This window comes from Phoca vitulina, unplaced genomic scaffold (assembly GCF_004348235.1).
Source record: "Phoca vitulina isolate PV1807 unplaced genomic scaffold, GSC_HSeal_1.0 scaffold53, whole genome shotgun sequence".
NCBI classification, from domain to species: domain Eukaryota; kingdom Metazoa; phylum Chordata; class Mammalia; order Carnivora; family Phocidae; genus Phoca; species Phoca vitulina.
In genome coordinates, this window is record NW_022589756.1 from 5,360,032 (window position 1) to 5,378,619 (window position 18,588).

General features: G+C 42.7%; 1 protein-coding gene across 2 annotated transcripts in view; it reads left to right on the forward strand.

The window, feature by feature from the left end:
• DOCK5 (dedicator of cytokinesis 5) overlaps window positions 1–18,588 on the forward strand; it is a 153,881-nt gene that overhangs the window by 17,765 nt on the left and 117,528 nt on the right. For both annotated transcript variants that reach the window (XM_032389069.1, XM_032389068.1), the window contains exons 2-5: window positions 1,325–1,365; window positions 6,071–6,126; window positions 6,746–6,842; window positions 17,010–17,158. In XM_032389069.1, the coding sequence (XP_032244960.1) occupies window positions 1,325–1,365; window positions 6,071–6,126; window positions 6,746–6,842; window positions 17,010–17,158 (343 nt within the window). The remainder of the gene's footprint in view (window positions 1–1,324; window positions 1,366–6,070; window positions 6,127–6,745; window positions 6,843–17,009; window positions 17,159–18,588) is intronic.

The window sequence follows — 18,588 nt, forward strand, 5'->3', positions numbered from 1 at the left end:
GTGGCCGCAGAACCAGCTAGCGATGTCTAGCTCGGTGTTCTTACACCTGGCTCTCTCGTGCACTTTGACATCCGAAATTGGGAGCAGTGTTTCCTGTTTGAATGTCTTTTTCTCAACCGTGGGCCCTGATAGAAAACTGTGAACGATTTCACAGCATAGTATCCTGTTCTTTCCTGTAAAAAAAACAATACAAAACAAAAAAATAGCAAAATTCTTTAAATTTTGAATACTGACAGTTTAAAAATTTGTGAAAATATTCTTAAATTTATGATCAAGGTAAATTCAACTTAGTTCTTATAACATATCCAGAATAGATTGTGTCTCTCCTTTCTGGATGATTTCATGTAGAACAAATTGCAAGATAGTTCTAGAACTCTATTGGCAGATGCCTTAAGTTTTAATTACAGTTTGCATCTACTCACTGTATGTAGATGGCTGTTTTACACATATGTACCACTTACAGCCGGGTTTGCTTAGGCAAGATGACCAAGTTGATGCCTGATGGACATGGGAATGAGGGAAATCATTACAGTAAATTACTTCTAATGAGTGTTCAATAAATATTTAATATGAGTTATCTGTTTATGGATCGATTAAATTGTGTACTCCCTTTATCAGATAGAGGGTGGAAAGCATCCATAGATGTATGTGTATTTATTGAAATTTTTATAAAGAAGTTAAAGGCTTTATTTAAAGCCTCATCAAGCCAACAAATTTTTTTATTGTCAGGGGTGTGAATAGCATTGCCAAGAATTGTTTAAAATGTTCTTTTATTATTTGTTTATTTCAACTCTGTTAGGTGCAAATATTTATATATGTAAGATTTACCATTCCAGTTTAAAATTGTTCCAGAAGAGTGGTGCTTCACCTGAGAATTTAGATAAGAGAGAGACTATATAAATTATTTTAAAGTATTTATTTTAGTGGTGTAGGGTGACTTGTAGAATGTATATATATATGGATGAAAGACCTTCTTCATTCATGCAAAAACGCTTACTGAATGTCTAAGGTATTAAGAGGTTGAGCTGCCTTCTGTCTTGTTTTTTTGTTCTGTCCTTTCTCCAAAGGAGCAGAGATGAGGCGAAGTCTATGTGAATTTTAAATCTTTTACCTATGAAGAGAATAAAGCTCTAATATAGATCTAGATTTTGATTGTGTAAATTTTGATTGCATAATCAACCAAAATGTTCATATTCTAATTAATCTGCTAATTGCCTCTTGGATGCCATCCCAATATTCCAATAGAATATGAGGATGCATATTGCTCATATCTTTATATTATCTCAGATAACATAAAAGATTGTGTTTTCTTATTCCCCGGCAGGTTGGTACAGAGGATATACCCTCCAAAATAAATCTAAAAAGGTATGGTTTATCGTTTACTTTTTAAATTTGAATCTGTCTGCTAGTTTTATGTTATGCTACCTGATCCCGTTTTCTGCTCCTTGCTGTCTCTAGACCTAGTTTGTGTTCTCTGGGATGGCTGTTCTTTAGATCTGAAAACAAATTCTATGACCTCAATGTATAAGTAAAATAGCACAAGTCCCATGGACCATATTTCCCACCAGCCAACTTAAGGAGAAAGGCCAGAGGTGAATTCACACACCAAGTAGGGCCCTTGCAGGCTTGTTGCTCCCTGTTCCTCCAGCTCAGCGGGGTGGTGACACAGTGACATTGTTATTGTCGGCTGTCTCCTTCAGGGGGGACCCGTGCTTCTTCTTTGTCCTTTAGCTCTAGTGCTAACATCCCAGAACTAAAGCATCTACCCATTTCTACTTGAGTCTATTCTTTATTATAAAATAGATAAGCCAGAGTAGTAGTTTTGAAACTGTGAACCTCACAACCAACCCCAGTAATACATCATGAGATCAACATTGTGGCTTATTAACCAACATCTTCCAAAAACCAAAATTCTGAAAAGTAGAAAAGAAAACGGAATGCCGTGATAAATACTGTCTCATGAAACTTCTGTGTGAGATACATATTTTTTAATGTATTTTAAATTATATTTTATGTATATAGTTGAGGACGGGTTGCCATGAAAATGTATCGCATCATGGGCAGAGAGTTTGAAAAATACTGACCCTAGCAGGTTCCTGTAGCCGGTGCCAAAACTACTCATCATCAAGCTAAAGAAAATCTATTAGTTATGTTAATACCCCCTCAGTTAGTTTTAGGTCAGGTCAGGGCTTTTTCTTTGACGCTGCACTCTGGAGCAGCAATGCGGGTCAGCACTTTGTTTTGAAAGAGCAACGATGATAGGACCTGATAGGACCATCGTATTTCACAGTTAGTTCACATGCAAAATAGCTAATTAGGAGAGGGGTAAGAGAAACATTTTAGAATTTATCAAGAAGTGAGTGAAAAAAGAAAAAGAACCCAACAAACCCCACAGTTCTTATTTTTCAAGCATGGCATGTGATAAAGTAATCTGAGCACACAACTATCGAAATTGCTCAGGGCCCAGAGAAACCCCTTTCTACAAGGTTGTAGTCATTAGAAACCAGCGCTATTTGGATCAAGCTTTCTATATATTTGGCTCTGAAGTCACTATTTGCACATTTACATGTCCACACACACCGTTTGTTAACGTTGACAATTTAATAATCTTCCAAAATAAAGGGGTGTTTGCTTGTCATGTGAGGGTCACCTCCCACAATTTTGGTCCTTTTATCCCTCCCCAAATCCTGATGCTGAATTTTTCTGCCCACACTTCAATTCCTCTGTTTTCCCACCTGTTTTCGTTTCCAACTTAACTACTTTGATTTAATCTCTTGCTGACTTTAATTTCTCCAGGCCTTCAAATAGGGACCGACAACGGGGACATTCTGGCATGAATGAGAGCGTAGTAAGACAAAAGCCTTTCTTTCTTTTAGGATCCTTGTATGTGGTTTATAGATACTCCTGCTTCTTGGTTTGGGTTTAGCCCTATCTTTGTTTATTTTATTCATAATTATAGAAATGATACTTATTTTGAAGCGTGATTGGAGTTAACCGTTTTGAAGTTCTGAATTTATTAAAGAGCAGGAAGACATGCCACTTCTCAATCTGCTAAAAAAACATGTCAACTTAAAAAAATGAACAAAACCCCATTCTCAGATAAGATCACACGAACTTAAAGAACAAACACAATTCTTGATTTTTAACTGGTGATTGTGAATCTTGTCGGAACAAGGTCCCCCGCCACACTTTTCCCTTTCAGAGAGCTACAGTATGTAAGGATCCTTTTTGCACATAGAAGACCTCGGTTTCTAAGGCATCCTGTGATCTCCTAATAGATCAGAATCTATCCAGCTTAAAGCCTTGTTGTTGGCTTTGAAAAGGAAGTAGCGTGCTCCTGGGTGTGTTTTTAATTTTGTTTTGTTTTGTTTTCATTTTCTTAAAAACCCTTATTTAAACTTTTTAAATCTCACCCATAAGAATAATTATCTCAGGAAGAACTTCTTTTAGTTCTTGATAATTCAACTTTGTAATTCAATGAAATGATAGTACGAACAAGGATGGTGCATTTAGTTGTTGATTTTTAAGTTGCAATATCTTCCTGGTGGAGAGCTCCAGGCAACATCAAGGGAATTCAAGTTCAGTCATCATGAATTATGTTCAGCTTTGACACCCTTTCATTAAGAGATCCAGCCTATTTGAAATCCTCTCCTAATGCTGTTATCCTGCGTTTGCCTGTCTTTAGGGGAGGAGCTATTTGAACGGCCTATTATTTTAATGGAAATTTTTGGTGTCATTTATCAGCCAACCTAGCCATTTAGAGTGGTGATAAAATGAGCTAGTGGTTTTGCGAATTGAAGAAGCCAGGAGCTTTGCAGAAATTGATTATTGATCCTGGCAGGGTTGTGGAAGTGTGGATAAGGGCAATATCTAGAGAATCATTAGTTGATTTTTCTTTTTTTCCTCAAGTGAGTAGGTTGCATTGAGAAAGGATAATCAAAATTGAGATAAGCTATAAATTAGTAATCGATCCCTCAGGTTTATCCTGCCTTTCTGTGTGTCAAATGGCATAGGAAAATTCTACAAGGCTCAGATTTACTAGAGCAATTAAATGGATGTAAGCGGACATATGTTATCATGGAAGGATGGTGCTTACAAATAACAGGGAGGTAATGCCACAAAATAAATATTCTCTTAAAATGAAAGTCATCATATCTGTACATTCAGTATAAATTATCTGCTTGTAATCTGCTTGGGTGTTACAACCTAAGACATTGTTTATATTTCAAATGCTTCTATCTTGGATTTCTCCCAGTTATTAGGAGGAGACCAGTCATCAGATTATGAATGCACAAAAATCTTAATTCTTTCTTTACCTTCTTGATGAGAAAAATCTTCTGCAAGGATATTCCCAGGGATAAGCAGTGTTACATCTTATTTTAACCTCCAGATGTGGCTTCTTATAACTACTGCTTTGAGTGGTTCATCATTGACCAAATGATGAGCCAGACACAAGACTGGTCATCCCCATTCCTCCCCCACCCCTGGCAACCCCCATTCTACTTTCTGTCTCTATGGATTTGAGTACTCTAGATCCCTCCTGCAAGTGGAATCGTAACAGTATTTGTCCTTCTGTGCCTGGATTATGTCACTTAGCATCATGCCCTCAAGGTGAGTTCTGGATGATCAAGTCTGGTTCTTCACCAAGGTGGCAGTCAACAAGACATTTACCTCAGCTTAGCAGAAGGAAGAAACACCCAAAGTTCCTCAGACACCCTAAGGACAGATTTGGAGCTTCAGAACACCAGAAATTAGGCTCAACAGGAATTACGTGTACATTGAATTTTTGTTTAATTATTTGATCAGTTTTCCAAAATCACTTTGAATCCTGCCCCTATAATGAAAGAGGTCAGTGTCACCTTGCCTCTCTGTGTGTTCTGGGTCTTATCAATAACAGATCAGCATAGTACTTTCTTACTTACACACCCCATGCCTACCCCTTTTTTTTTGGTTCTTCCTGCCAGGCAGGAAAGGATGGTCATTTTGCTTTTGACTCAGGCAGTGGCAGGATCTACCCTGTCATCACCAAGGCTGAGAGCAGCTCAATCTCAGATTTTCTTACTGTTTCCTGTTTTATTGGCGAAGGGCTAAGATGGAGAAAGAAGAGTATTAGATAAATATAGTACACGAAGCCAGACACAAGACTGACCCCAGTGGGAATTAACTAGTTTTCTGTCTCTGAATGGATCACTGGGTACACAGTGATCCACAGCCAGCCAGCCCCGACAGAGAATGTCCACAGGGCGCACTGATCTCCACGGGTGCAGGGCTAGGAGCAGTCGAACCAGTGGTGCCTGGTAAATAGGCTCTCCTACCTCTGCTGGTCTGGCATGCAAAGTACCCTAAAACAAAGAACAGCAGTGCCTTTTCCAGATGGCAGTTTCTCTATTTATCGATGAGCGTATCACACAGTTAAACAACAGAAGCCGTTAACATTTAGGAAAACTCAGATCCATGACTTGCTTTCTGTTGGTTCGATCTGATCTTCACTTCTTCAGTTTCTACCGACCAGTTTCCAGTCTTTCTCTTAGGCCCTTATGGAGCCTTAGTTTTCCCATGGGCAGCGTCTCAACAGTGATGTAGAATCACCTCTTAAGAGCATAGAATGGAGAGCAATTTGAGACTGGGAAGCGCTAAAAATAACCAGATAACTAGTACTAATTGATTTGGGGCGCATTTGGTTTAAGTGAAAGTGCTGGGGAGGGATTGTTTCGGAAAATCACTATAATTTTATGGGCCACTAAGTACATAGCCCTCCATGTCACTAATTATGCGAAACCCCTTCAGGGCAGCAGCTCCTGGCATTAGGATCTGGAGGGTTTTAGGAGCCGGACATGTTTGTCCACTTCCGAAGCACTTCTCCTGTGCTCTGTGAACCCCGATCTTAACTTCTGTCTTCCCAGCCATGCTTTCATGGAGGCACAGTCAGTGTGGTTGGGCCTGCGAGCCTGAGCGCACACACTAGCGACGCTCCGGGTATCCTGCCTCCGCCTCGTTCATTCCCGATGCCAGTTGTGCTCTTTACCCTGCAGTTTTTATGGCCGTATAACCGACGTTCTTCTCTCTGTAGGGGATTTTCCCTGAAACATACATCCATTTGAAGGAGGCAACCGTGGAAGACCGAGGGTAAGTTCCAGTCCCGGAAAGACCCCTCAAAAATGGTGAACGTGTCAAATTATCATTAAAGAGTTTCTCGTGTACATTATTGCTCTCATCTCGTCAGTTGCACTTCTCACGGGCGAGAGAAGTGAATACAAACTTTTTTCCTGAGGTGAATCCTTCTTTTGTAATTGCTCCTCTCTGGCACCCTTCCCCAGGATAGTAGACAGACCAATGAATGAATGGAGGGCCTTCGCCTTCCTCTTGCGCTACCTGCTCACTGGGTGTGCTCACATACACATAAATGTGGGGCACTCTCGCTGGTAAGATCTCCGAGAGCCCCCAGTTTGGCAACCGTGAGTCACTGAAGCCGGCCTGGCTCAGCGAATTGCTCCAGGCTGGGCCAACACCTTTGTTCCGTTGCAGGAGCGGTTTATTTTGAGAGTTGTATCGGTAAGCCCCTTCTTTTCTCACAGGCTTAGGTGTGATAAAGTTTGCTCAACGAATTTCCCCACCGTGGGTACGTTTTATTTCCAGCCGGATCAGCCCCACGCCCATCTTTGCGCTGTGGGGAGTATGACCCCTGTCAAGAAAAATAGTGATGATCAGCTCAGAGTAAAGTGAGCATCTGTCTGGTTCTCTTTAGGCAGCATGAGACCGTGATTCCTGGGGAGCTCCCGCTGGTGCAGGAGCTCACGTCGACGCTGCGAGAATGGGCTGTCATCTGGCGCAAGCTCTATGTGGTGAGCTTTCCCCCCGGGTCTTGAAGCTGGTCCATTGTTTCTGGGCTCTCGGCCTGTCTGTTCTGCTGCAAGGTGTCAGCAACACATTAGCTCTCTGCATGGAGTAGGGTGTATGTTAGCTGGACCGTACAAGGGCTGATAACCAGCGGATTCTCATTGTCCTGGAGTAGGGTCATTGATGACATGGGATGGTGGAAGAAACATCGGGACAAGTTCTTAGCCTTGACGTGTCTCCTGGTGAATAGGAATTTGTCAGCGTTTCACTGCCCAGCCGCACGAGGACTCCCAGGAGGGCAGCATTCTTTACTTTAGCCAGCATATCTTACAGACTCTGCAACTTGAGTGGTATTAAGCGGTGGTCTGAAGAGTCTTTCTTTTCAGGGCCAGCTCAAAGTACTGTGTCTTGCAACAATGGTTGGACCTCAGAACGTGAATAAGATACACCAGCTCAGTGGGAAATGACACGGGAACCAGCACGTTCCCTCCATGATAAACCATAATCACAAGTTGAGTGTAGGTTTGCAATTAGGAAAAGGTAGATCTGGCCTTTAATATTATCAGAGTGAAAACACCTGGGCAGCTGTCTTGCAAGAGGCCAGGAAGCCTGGCAGCCGCTCTTTCCTTGACATTAGAATGCACAAACACCTTTTTCTAAAGTTCCCTCTTTCCTGGGGGACTTGGAAGTAAGTAATCATCCCTAGGTCCTGCGTCTGTAAGCATCTTCCCCGGCTGACCAGGAATTCCCAGGAAGAAGGTGTATTTTCTCCTTCGATGTGTGAATGAGTGCAGCGAGGGAGTAGACTAGACCCAATGGTCTGGAAGCCATTCTCTTTCCTTTATGTGACTTTGTTTATCTAGGTTTTTGTTCAGTCATGTGTTGATTCTTCATTTGAACACTCAAAAGCCAATCTTAATAACTTATGGAGAACACCTTCCTCTATAGACGCTTAGTACCAAAAACTAATCAGAAGCTCATTCTAGCATGCCTTCCAAGAGTTAATGCAGGATTTCATTTCCATCCTGGGCTGTTGTTACCCATGATGGATCACAGCAGCAGAAATCACCAACCCGTTTGTTGGAAAAGCACGGGATTTTTCTCTGCCTGCCCATCTTTCAAGGCCTAATTCAAGTTCTTTCTTACTCATAATGTAGCTTCTAAACTCAGCAGTCCATAATGTTTCTTTCTGGACCGTAGGAACACTTACTGCTGAGCCCATTTTCTGGCCTTGGGGCATACTGCCTTGTAATGCAAGTGATCTTTTGATCTCTTTATGTGTAATTGAGGAGAGAGCTACCTGTAAGTTCTTAAATCATGAGGACAGACACGCTGTTTTAAGCCCTTTGGCCTACATCGATCATCTGGTATGTTTGTTGAAAGCACTCTCTGGTTCTGGTTCATTGATTGGTTAGCGGCAGATGCAACAAGTCTGATAGATGAGGAATGCATATACACGGAGAACTTCCTTAATGCATTCTCTCTGGAAATTGGTGAGTTGCGGAACATACCCGATAGTAAGGACTGGGAAATGAGATTTTGAAAGTGGTAATGTTGGGGCACCTGGGTGGCTCAGTCGGTTAAGCGGCTGCCTTCCACTCTGGTCATGATCCCGGGGTATCCTCGCTCAGGGGGGAGCCTGCTTCTCCCTCTGCTTGTGCTTGCTCTCCCCCGTCCCACCCCCGTGTCAAATAAATAAATAAAATCTTAAAAAAAAAAAAAAGAAATTGTAAACAAAAAAATAAAAAAATTAAATAAACCGGTAATGTTGGAGAGTGGAGAATATGGATGGAGGTAGACTTTTCTTCTTGTTAAGACACAACTGTTCTGCTCACTTCATTATCTCTGTCTTCCACAGTTCACAGGTGACTGTGCTCCGTCTTCTATGGATAGAAATGAAAAATAAGTCAACCAGGGAAGAGGAAGCCTGATTTGTGAACTTAGGCTTCCAAAATCCCTTAGTACTTAGGTGTGGGTAAGCGCAGGGTGAAGATTTCCTACGTGGGCATTTCACTATTTAATAGCAGAAATGGGTGGGTAGGAAGGAAGGAGGGAGGGAGGGAGGGAGGGAGGACCTCTGTCTTCTCTCAGAGAGCAGCACATTTCCCATCTTGATTTTGACACTAATCAAATAATCATTGTGTTAATTGTGAATATTTGAAAATGTCTGCTAGCCGCTATAGATGAGTAAAAGGCATTCATTGTGGGAATCTTAATCATTTGGTAGGGCTCAGCAATCTGCTTCTGCTTTTGATACATGCTTATTTATTAAAAAATAATCCACTTAAAAATGGGTTTGTTACTAATCATGACTTTCTCTGTTGTGTTCCTGTTCCTGAAATACTGACACTTCGCTTCAGGCAGAATTTCTGAACTTCTTTCTCAAAAATTTGCATCAAAGTAGCAAACCTCAAAATATTATGCTTCACTGGGTAAAAGGTAAAAGGACCCCAAATCTGTAGTTTTCACCCCCCAACACACGATTTTGTCAGTGTTTTTGTTTTCTGATTCTGTAAGTTTTCAGTTTGCGTAAAGATAAATACCAGTTTTACTAATCTACATCAGTACTTGTGTTTCTCTCATGCCTTTCCTCCCTCAGATTATGAGACCAGGTGTTCTGTTTGGTATCTGTACTTCTTTTTTTTTTTTTTTTTTGAGAGGGAGAGAAAGAGCATGCACATGCACACAAGTGGGGGAGGAGAGGGAGGTGTGTGGTAGGGGCAGAGGGACAGGGAGATAGAATCTCAAGCAGACTCTGCACTGAGCAGAGCCCCACACAGGGCTTGATCTCACGACCCTGAGATCATGACCCGAGCCGAAATCAAGAGTCGGACGCTTAACCGGCTGAGCCACCCAAGCACCCCCTGTTTGATATCTTTCAGGACCCTTGTAGAGTCTTAGAACCTCCACAGTTCTCTACAACACATTTACTAGTTCTCTCCTTTTCAGTCTGTGCTCATGAGAAATGTATGTAGTAGATCCAGAGCCTTATGTGAGAGGAAAATGCCATCCACTAACCAGTGTAAGCCCAGCCATGTAGACACAGGTAATTGTTCTAGACAGGAAAGATTTTGGATAGCTGGGATTTATTTTTAGCAGCCGCCCTGTAACCTTGTGAAATAACCAAAAATATATTTTAAAGGGGGGAGGAGTTCCTCAGGCTGAAGAGGGGAGAACCCACTCCTCCAAAGCAGAAAAAGAAATGATGACAACCCCCATGTGCCTTCTTCCCCTCTTTGTTATATTAGTATTATTTTGTCTCATTTAACTGTCTTGCTTGGTGATGTTGGCTTTATGCTTTTGGGAGGAAGCAGGCTGTAGAAGACAAACACTGGACTAGAAATTCGGGAGCTTGGTGCCTCATCGGGGCCCTGCCCTAGCTAGCTCCGTGGTCTTGGGCAAGTCACTTGATATTCCCAGGCGTCGTCTGGATTCCGCCCCCGTGTGAAAGCGATGTAAACTCCGCCTTGTGGACTCCACGGGGTTGTGCGAGCGTGAAGAGAGGTGCAGGCCGACAGAGCATCCAGGACTCTGCACATGGCATTCTTGCTGCCGTCTTAGCTTGAAACAGTAGCCTCTCTGGACGTCCTCCCTCTGGGCAGCCTTGACTTGGCATCCCTCTGACCCAACTCGGAGTCTGCGAAGCTCACTTGTATGTGCCCCCTGCCCCCCCATCCAAGGCCACTTCCTTTGCCTTGTGTTATCATCTTAGGCGGAGTGGCCTTGAGCGCTCAGTAAGCAGGCTAAGTGTTTCTCACCGCAGATAGCAAGTCTCTTTCGTTTAGGCTCAAGTCCGGGAGGCATGGATCATTCCAGCAAAGAAAGGGGAAGCCTGCCAATGCAGAGTGCAAATTCACAGCAGTTTCTGTCTTTGTCTATACTGCTCTTCCTCAGTTGGAGCCTGTTCAGTGGGTGTGTTTTCAGTGGTTGATCCAGAAAGGGGGAAACATTATGAATGAGGAGGTGGTCGCCTTAGTGAAATGACAAGACTGTGGACACTGGGGTCAGACAGGCGGCAGGTTCTTAAAGTCTGGCTTGCTCCCTTACTTGGTATGTACTTTTATATTCAAAAAAAAATAGCAAACCCAGTAATAGTTACTGCAAACAAACAAACTAAAACAGAAAGAACTCAGATCCTGAAGGCAGGGATTTGGGCCCAGGGTATGCCTCCAAGCTGATTCTGCAGCCTGAGACAAGTCCTTTGACTCCTAAGTTGTACTTTCACCTAAAACGGTAACTGATATTATATATGCCCTGCACATTTGCTGTAAGGATTCAGTCAGATAATCTGGATAAAACTTCCAGGACAGTGCCTGGCGCTTTGTCATCAAGTTGTGACGGCCCCTGACTGTCCCCTTACAGCACTGCTTCATGTAAGAGCTCACTAATGGTAGGAAGTGTTAGAAGAACTAGATTGCACAGTGGAGTTCTGCCCCAAAGTTGTTTTTTGGGTGCGCCCTCCAGCTTGGGGCTGACGGGTGGGCTCCCTCCCAGCTCTGTGTGAATGTAACTGCCGTAGGTCAGTGGTTTATAAGTACTCTGCCCATTATTCTCTGCTTCTTCTCAGGATCATTTGTTCTCCCCAGCCTGGGAAAGTAGATCCAGTGAGCTGAACTCTGGCCTTCTTTCCTTTCTAGCAGCACATCTCCCTTGTTCCACGTGAGTTCCGCTGGCTGGAGGGGCGGACGCCTCTGCATTGATTTAGACATGATTGGACCAATGTAATACCCATATTTCCCTTCTCACTAACAACCCAGCTACACTTTTTGAATATGCACAAGTCCACATCCCACATTATAATATATTTTCTCAACCAATAATCAGGACCTGAAAACTGATGAGTTAGAGTGTATTTGTGGGGACAGAAGGAGGAACATTTCTGAAAGTGGGACTATGCTGGAAATTCTGAGATATTTGGTGATGTTAAACATACTCTATAACTTCTCAACCTGAGATTTAACTCAATGCTCTTCCCCACCTTCCAATTGGAGAAATGGTTCAGTGAGTTTTGGCCAGCCAGGCTGTGTTGTTCATATAATTTTGGGAGACTAAATCTAATCCTTTTTCCTTACAGAAAAGAGATACGAGACAAGCCTGGTGTGGAAGGTGGTTAATATGTATTGCTGAATCAAGTGAACATAATTGCTAAAATGTAGTTCGTAGAATGGACTGATCTCCTCTCATTTATTTTTTTTTTTTTAAAAAGATGTATTTATGGGGCGCTCAGTCGTTAATCATATGCCTTCGGCTCAGGTCATGATCCCAGGGTCCTGGGATCGAGCCCCACATCAGGCTCCCTGCTCCACGGGAAGCCTGCTTCTCCCTCTCCCACTCCCTCTGCTTGTGTTCCTTCTCTCACTTTGTCTCTCTCTGTCAAATAAATAAATAAAATCTTAAAAAAAAAAGATGTATTTATTAGAGAGAGAGCACATGCATGTGAGTAGGGGAGGGGCAGAATCCCAAGTAGGGAGAAACAGAATCCCAAGCAGACTCCCCGTTGAGCAGGGAGCCCCATGCAGGGCTCAGTCCCATGACCCTGTGATCATGACCTGAACTAAAGCCAAGGGTTGGACGCTCAACCGACTGAGCCACCCAGGCTCCCCTGATCTCCTCTCATTTAAAATTCACCAGTACATGGGGCGCCTGGGTGGCTCAGTCGTTAAGCGTCTGCCTTCAGCTCAGGTCATGATCCCAGGGTCCTGGGATCGAGCCCCGCATCGGGCTCCCCGCTCTGCGGGAAGCCTGCTTCTCCCTCTCCCACTCCCCCTGCTTGTGTTCCCTCTCTCGCTGTGTCTCTCTCTGTCAAATAAATAAAATCTTATAAAATAAAATTCACCAGTACAATAAAACCTTGAGCTAGTCTGTAGTTGTATAACAATCTGGAGGGGAGAAAGTACCCATAACTGAGGTGTGGGTAGAGAACTTGCCAGACACAGTGCATCGATTGCCTTTCTTCTCAGCCTTGCGTATCCACGCAGATTAAAGCTACTCAAGTCTAATCTTTTTTGAAACTGGTGGTTATTACTGGCTGCTGGAGCATATGCTCTGAAGTGTAATTAAGCTGGTCTCATGGTTGGAAACCAGCGTCTGACTGCTTATTACCAGGGACAGAAAATTCCCATAGCAAACTTGGTCTTGTTGTCAGGGCATTCCATCTGTGAGTGGCAAGGCTTGGGCCTGGCTCTCTCATGAGAGACAGGATGAGACGGGGGCGCAACCATGACGGGGCAGGGGTGCGCGCTTTGGGTCTCTTTCCAGTTTTGTTTTACCCTGTCTTGGTTGCCTGCCTCTCGGGATTTCTTGCGCTACTTCCTGAGGCAAAAATTGTCTTACTGGCATCTTTTCTTCAAAAATGAAGCCTTTGCTAGTCAGGCAAAGCCTCTTTCTGGCGAAGAGAAGAGGCACTAGGATGGAGAGGAGGGGTGTCAGGGGGCCACGCAGATTCCCTTTCCGCCAGAGTGCGGGGGGCAGTGCAGCATGAGGACACACAGGAACCGGGACGCCACTCCGGACCCCAGGAGTTAGAGAAGGACAGGAGACTCCCTGCAGAGAGCTCTGCACAGGTGAAATTTGATATGGAGCCTCGAGCCTGTGCGCACATCGGGAGGGACAAGGTCAGAGTCAGATACAGTGAGTGAATCAGGAAGTTGCTTGCGGGAGTCATTAAGTTTAAGGTCTCAGACAGTCCCTTTGTTTTACAGATGGGCGAATCTCAGATGGAATCATTTGCCCTAAGTCATTTAGCAAGTTAATGAGAGAATGAGAGATAGAGACCAAGTCCCTGTAGTTGGTGTCCAGCCCTTTTGCCTCCTGCATGCAAGAGGAAAGGTTGGTGAACAGAGGAGGTGGGGAGGACCAGAGAAAAGTCTTTTGACTGCCTTCTGCATTCTTTGGGAAAGTGAGGAATAGAATCCAGGTTTCTGACACCCAGGGAGGTGGTGCCATTGTCCCAATGGTCTCTAGAATTTCTGCAATACTCATTGGAGGGCTTCTGTATCCCTCTTTGCCATTGCTGAAGGTAAAGCTGTTTTTTTTTTTCTTGTGACTTTGTTTTTATCTCTAGAAATTCTTAGAGAGAGAGAGTGCGCACACCATTCAGAATGGAAATGTAAAAAGTGCGACCTTTGAGATCTCCAAGTGGAAAAGAGGGAGAAATTCTAAGCAAGTGCAGGGATGCCTTTACTCTCTGGTGGGAGAGTATTTAGATTTCTCTTGTTCATGCGGCTCTAACTGAAATTGAGACCAGAGTAGCGTTTTACATTTGAACTGTCAAAATTTGTTTTTGAGTCGCACCTATGTCCCAGGATTGTGCTGACTTTGGCAGAGATGATCAAAGAGATTATTAAATAAATTCCCTGCCCTCTTAAATTATGTGACAGTGGCTGCTAGTGCAAAAAAGGTTGGGATTAATGGTAACAGAGAAGGTACCCTGCCACAGGCAGGCTTGGGCAGTGTAGGATTCAGGAAAGAAGACAGGAAGGGGGGCGTGACAGATGGAGACTCAGGTCCTTGACTCAGGGTCTCGTGGGTGGGGGTGCTTGATTTTCTCCTCACCTGTCCTCATGTGCTTCCCCGGAAACCCGTAAAGTATCTGGATCCAGCTATTGCACAGAACATCCTACTTAGAACAGTTTTAGAAATGTGGCAGTGAAATCCATTTCCTTAAAGTAATTGGCGAAATTGCTTCCTTTGGTGTATTCCAGCTTGTCTATTCAGAATTCACTTGGCACAGTGAATCAGAGAAGAATGGCTGTCTTCATCCTTCTTTTGGGGGGGATCTTGGCAAACAAGGCTGATATGAACAGGCAATAATTAAATTCCCTTGGATAGTGTCTAATATAATTGAGACCAAGAACTTGTGAACGTGTGCCACAAACAAAGCCCTGTCTCTCAGAGGAGTCTGAGCTCCCCCCTTTCTTTTACTATAATATAAAGACTAATATCTTCATTAAAATTAGAAAACACTAAAAAAAAATCTAAGTAAGAGTAGACAAATTGGTTGCAAGAAAGAAAAAAGATCCCCTTTCTGCCTAGCAGCTTTGAAAGGCAAAATTTTATGGGCTTAATTTCTCACTTCCTTTTTCAGGTCGAAAGAAAATGGAATGGCAACATTTTGTACAGAATTACATGGAAAAAAAAAAAAACCAAACAGGGTTTTTTACTTGCTTATTAACAACAACAACAACAAAAAATGAAGTCCCGTTTTTATGCTTTTTGAAAGACTGGCTGATGAGAAAGAGGCAATTCAGAAAATGCTAAGCACATAAAATGTAGGTAGTTACAAAATTTTAAGCAGGTTTCGGCGGTCTGTATTTTTCAGATCAATAGTGTTAATGGAGAATACAAGGGAGTTCTTCGACTCTCTCCTTTGTGTTCTCACAGAATATTGACCTTCTTTTAGAGCTTTTATCACACTCGGCTAATCTTTGCTCTCTCCCCCTGTCCCCACTTCTGGGCTGAGGGATCTTGGCTCCACGTTTACTCTTTGTTCAAGAGTATCTTGGGTATTTTCAGTATCTTGATTGTGCTTGATAACTTGCGCAGGAATCTGCCCCAGGGATTGTTGTAGAAGAAGATCACAAAAGAACATGCTCTACAGCCATCCACAATTTCTTTGGGTGTGTATGTGTGTGTGTGTGTTGGGGGGGGGGTTGCATTATTTTTACAGCAGATAATATTTCCTATAATTTTAAAGTATATAGTTATATAAATATATCATGACTTTTCACCTGTAAATAAAAAAGAAGTGATCTCGTAGTATTTAAGGGGTGAGTGGAATTGTGTAAGTTTTTATTTTTAAAAAAGCATGTTTCAAAAGTGAAACACAAACCGGTTTTTCTTGATGACTTTATCTCAAGTGTTTTCCTTCCCCCATGTACACCCGATCATATTGCCCCCATTTATTTTCCTTCTGGCACTTTTCACAATTTAAAATTATCTTGTATGTATAAAATGATTAGATATACGTTATTTATGTAAACAATGTATATGTTAGTGATATGATCTATTACTTATAATAGATCATTGTTTATATTTATATATAGATATAATATATATCTGTACATTAATCATTTAGATAAAACTGAGGTCATATAATGGCTTGGACATCAGATATTTGACTCTCAAAATGATAGAAGTCTGTATAATTAGTTGGTCATAAGTTAGTTGGATATAGTTCAGGTATAGAAGTTCTCAGTGAAGGCCAGAATAATGGTTTAATTATTGTAGGTCCGAAGACTTCCGGGATGGTCTAACAGTTTTATGAGGACCTTAAAACAGTATTCTCCATTTTATTTTCTATTATCCTTTATCTCTGAAATTATAATTCTTTCTTCATCCATAATTCACACATGCAGTACATTTTATAGAACATCTAACTCCGTACCAGCTCCTAGGGATACAAAAATGAGCAAGCTCCTCGTCCTGTCCTGTAGGACCTTACGTCTAGGAAGAGAGACGGGCGAGGATGGTCTGGGTTCTGAGTGCCGGGATGGGAGTAAATTCCAGGAGCAGTGGGAGGGATAGCAGCCCACAGTTAGGGTTTTGAGCAAAAGACTTCTAAATTGAGACCAAAGAAGTAAGAATTAGCAATTAGCGCAGGTTGTAGTATGTGAGGAGGTGTGAAATGGGGTAAGTTTGGGAAAAGAGGAGAGAAGTGGTTCTAAGGAGAGGAAGTACCATATTGAGAAGGTCTGGAGCACTCAGGAGAAATGGACATAGCTTTTGCATGGAAGGAGTGTAGATTTTTGAAGTAGAGATTGGTGTAAAATGTAGCTGGGAATATGGGCAGGACCCAAGATAGGAAGGGGTTTAAATTGTGATTTCCTGTGTTTAGAGGACAGAGGAAATCCCTGGAGGGTTTAAAGCAGAGTAGGGACATGGGTTGAACATGGACAGTTTGATATACTGATGAATCAGGTACAACCATCCATCCTACAATGGCTTCTCTGATTCTAAAGTTGGAATAGAAGATGGAATGGGAGTGGCCTAGAACAAAGCCATACCTATTTAAAAAAAAAAAAAAAATCCCTTTGAAGTGCACCGCTTACTATATGGCAAAATTAATTGCTTAAGTAACACCTTAGAAAGTAAGGGTCATGTCAAAAGATGCCGCCTTCCTCCATCACACCTTTATTTTCTGTTCTTTCCTCCACCTCATTTTCCCATCCTAGGACAACAAGACCATACTCTTCCACCAGCTGCAGCAGATGACGTACAGCCTGATCGAGTGGCGGTCCCAGATCCTGTCTGGAACCCTCCCCAAGGACGAACTGGCAGAGCTCAAGAAAAAGGTCACAGCCAAAATTGATCATGGGAACAGGTAAACCAGGGATGATTTCAGCGAGAACTTGGAAAGAGATGGGCACGTTCATGCTAAGGATGTGGCTTGCCATCAGCTATTGATCTTACAGTTGTCAAAGAAATGATACTTACTGCTCTCTTTTTGCATTGGGAAACATTTAACTTTGTTGGAAAAATCTGGCAGTCCCTTGCATAAGCCAGACCTTGTGCAGGATCGCTGTGTCAAGGAGATGACAGATGATCAGGGAAGATGGGACTTGGCTGCCAGACAAGACTGGAAGGGACAGCTCATTGGAAGGCACATTTTCTGAGGCCTGCATCGATCTCGGTTTTTATTCCAACAGTGGATTTTAAATCGGCATCAGACTCATTCTCTTTCTCTCCATGTTCCCTAACTGGGACCATGGTGTATAGTGTATGGAAACCAAATTTACAAGAAGAGTAAAACATATTTTTAGCCTGTTGATTACATCTCCAGTAACCGCTAAAGAGTTAATCACTTTGTTAATCTTCTGATTAGCTCAGGCAGATACATAGGTTCTAGACATCACTGCCCTTTGGAAAGTGAGAAATCAGCCAATTCATCAGTTAATGGTGGCCTGGGATGCATCCCTCCTGACCAGCTCCTTTTTTAAAAGACTGGGTTGGTTCCTCAGTTTTGTTGATGATCCGTTTGACATTTCCTTTGGTTTTCTAAATATCTTCAAGTTGTGCATATGTGATTTTTTTCCCCTTCCGCCTTTGCCTCAGGACTCTTGAATATACTTCTGACACCTGTAAAAATACAGCTCATTATCCTACTCACTTAAATTTTACAGACTCTGACAACTGTCTTCAGAAATAGCTGGAGTGAATATAGCATACAAGATTCAGATTCAACCATTATTCGAAATCTCCTATGTACCCTTCACATGTATTACTTGATTATAACCCATTTCGTGGTTGAAGAAACAGACCAAGTGAGCTTAAGTGATTTATTTCCAAGTTACAGAGATCATAAGTGGGGAAGTCGAAATTTGAACCCCAAACTTATGATTCCATGTTTTATGCTCCCTTCCTAGGGTTAAGAATGAACTGTTCCCTCCCTTGTCACTTGTCCATTCATAGGACTATAACCACAGGGGGTTTATTGCTAGTCACGTGCTGGGGCATTTCTTCACAAACAACTGTGGTGGGCTGAGTCAGGTCCCTCCTTGCACCTGTGCTACCCCTGTATTTTTGAGTCTTGTCACAGTATGACATGGGCCTAGAGAACTCTGATCTTCAGCATAGGATGTTAATGGCCCACAAACAGACACAGCTGCTGTCCCACGCCAGCCTTTAGAAGCAGCTCAAGAAATGAAACTCCGTCGTCAGTGTGTCAGTGCTCCGTCTCTGAGCCGTCAGCAAGACCCATAGCTCCTGCGTCTGGGTGGCCTGTGGGTCTGGCTGCCGTGGAAAGGAACCTGC